The sequence below is a fragment of the Marmota marmota genome, unplaced genomic scaffold (assembly GCF_001458135.2).
Source record: "Marmota marmota marmota unplaced genomic scaffold, marMar, whole genome shotgun sequence".
Lineage (NCBI taxonomy): Eukaryota > Metazoa > Chordata > Mammalia > Rodentia > Sciuridae > Marmota > Marmota marmota.
This window is the reverse complement of record NW_026000108.1, coordinates 32,892,002-32,894,494: the sequence shown is the minus strand read 5'-3', so window position 1 is coordinate 32,894,494 and position 2,493 is coordinate 32,892,002. Positions and strand designations below refer to the sequence as shown.

At 56.7% G+C, this 2,493-nt stretch overlaps 1 protein-coding gene across 1 annotated transcript in view; it reads left to right on the top strand.

Moving 5' to 3' along the window:
• The first annotated feature begins 6 nt into the window (after positions 1-6).
• The window catches only part of Bend4 (BEN domain containing 4), a 28,348-nt gene continuing 25,861 nt past the window's right edge, over positions 7-2,493 (top strand). Inside the window, 2 exon segments of the mRNA XM_015481801.2 lie at positions 7-266; positions 269-595. Coding sequence (XP_015337287.1) covers positions 107-266; positions 269-595 — 487 coding nt within the window. The 5' untranslated portion in view covers positions 7-106.

Below are 2,493 nucleotides of genomic sequence, written 5' to 3'. Positions count from 1 at the left end.
CGACACGCGCGCACAGAGCCGGCTGGCTGGCGGCAGAGGCACCCTCGGAGGCCCCGCACCGGGCAGGGAGGGGACGTGCGACGGGAGACCGGCCCTGAGGCGCGGAATGGAGGAGGAGATGCAGCCGGCGGAGGAGGGGCCCAGCGTCCCCAAAATCTACAAGCAGCGCAGCCCCTACAGCGTCCTCAAGACGTTCCCCAGCAAGAGACCGGCGCTGGCCAAGCGCTACGACAGACCCACCCTGGTGGAGCTGCCGCACGTGCGGCCGCCCCGCCGCCCCCGCCGCCCTTCGCGCCGCACGCCGCCGTCTCCATCAGCAGCAGCGAGCCGCCGCCGCCGCAGCAGCAGTTCCAGGCGCAGAGTTCCTACCCCCCCGGGCCCGGCCGGGCCGCCGCCGCCGCCGCCTCGTCGTCGTCGCCGTCCTGCACGCCCGCCGCGTCCCAGGGCCACCAGAGGACTCCGGCCCCGCCCGCGGCCCCCGCCGCCTCGTCGTCGTCGTCCTTCGCCGCCGTCGTCAGGTACGGCCCCGGCCCGGCAGCGGCCGCGGGCAGCAGCAGCGCGGGTAGCGACGGCGCCAGCCTGGAGCTCAGTGCAGGTACCAACTCTTGGGCGCAACTTTCCTTCCCGCCACGGTCGTGGGAGGGGAGGGACCCGGGCAGGAGAAGCTGGGGACCGCCGACACTCTCCCGCGCGCCCCAGTGTGTGTGACTAGGGAGGCCGGGGAGCGTCCGAACGCTCCCTGGAGGCCTCCCTTGCGCCCCACTCTTGGGCAGCAACTTCTGGAAGATTCCCCGGCGCCGCCGCGTCCCAGGTTTACGACGGCGCGCGCACTTAACAGGTGGCTTGGCGGCTCCGTTGCTCGGTCGGGGACGGGGGTGGGAGCCAGATGTCCTAGGGTAACAGGAGCAACTGCTTGGGGACAGCCTGGGGCTGCTCGGGTGGCTCCGCTGAGGCTCCCTTTCTTTACCCTCCGCTTCTTCACTTTATCCTTCCACTTCTTCCCTTTTCACTTCCTCCCGCCTCCATTTGTTTTTTCTAATTTTTTTTTTCCCTCGTCTTTTCTCCCTCTCTTTCGTGCAGTCTGCCCCTGTCACGGTCCCCTTCGGCTATTTCTAGTGCTTGGTGTTTCTTTTTTTCTTCTTCTGTTTTTTTTGTTTTTTTTTTTTCCCCTGTGCGCTTGTGCTTCTGCGCGCGCTGTCTCTGCGAGCCCTTCCCTGTCCACCCCATCGTCCCAGCCGTGGCTGTGAGACACCTGATTCCTCCGCTGCAGCCTCGCGGTGGTCCTGGAGTTCGACCTTCCAGTGGATTCAGGTGTTTGGGCGCCCGGGGGGTGTTCTCGCTCTTCTCCCCAGCTCCGGGCACGCCGGTCCAAGCTGCTCACGTCGTTGTTCCCTACCTTGTCGCTTGTTATCCCCCCTCCCCCACCATGGGACTGTCAGCGCTGATTTCCTCTGGAGCATCTCCGCTCCAGCCCTGCAGAAATTCCTCTGCACCCCTCCCAGAGCCCGAGTCTCCTCTCTTTAATCCGGAGTCTACAGGCTCCCCCCACACCCAGAGCTAGCTAGTGCTGCCCCGTTGTTGGGAGGGACGCGCTGTTGGGAGGCCACGGCCTGGGGCCTGCACCCAAGGGTGCTCTGTGCTCCCTGAAGACGCAGCCACGTTTATGGACTCCTGAGAACTTAAAAGTTCCTGCTCAGGCCTTTTATGGCACTTTAGAACCCCTCCTCCCATTCTACATTTCAGTGAATTTGTCTTTTTTTTTTTTCCTAGTGAAAATAGGAGAGTATTGTCTCTAAATGAGTTATAGATGCCTGTGCTAAGTGTTCTGCTGTTTGTCAATATTTTGACACATGAAGGATTGGTTTTGAGAAAGAAAATCTAATTATAGGTTACCGTGAAGACTAGTTCTGTCACAACCCTCACTGATGTGGTGATGTTTGACGGCGTTGAGTGGGGTTCTTATGTGGGCTTCCTTGTTTGTGAGGTTTTTTTGTTTTTGTTTTTAGTTGCTGTTGGCCCAGTATTTTATTGTGGTATTATAATTCATGTTAGGCTGCTTGTGGGCGTCCTTTTTCCCCATTTCTTTTGTGTTTTCTCCCTTATTAGGTTAATGTTCTTTTTTTTGAGTTTGGAGTCTTACTCTTAAATTCTGCCTCTTGTTGGTGTCCTCATTTATACTCCAGCTCAGCATTCTTTTTACTTTATGTTTTCCAGCAATTTGGGTCCTTTACCCATTTTCTATATTTTGCATACTCCTTTGCATAACCTTGGTTTCACCATGTCCACTGAGGTTTCCCTCTCTTTTATCTGCCTGGTTCAGTCTTTTATCTTCCCTTGCTTTCTCCTTTCAGGCTTTGCTATCTTCCAATCTTTTAATTCCCTTAATACACTATAAATGTACACCTTCTCATTCCCATTTTCATCCATTGTGTAAATTTGTTTTTTCCTGCCACGGTTCCTGTATTGTTTCTTCTTCTTCTTCTTTTTTTTTTT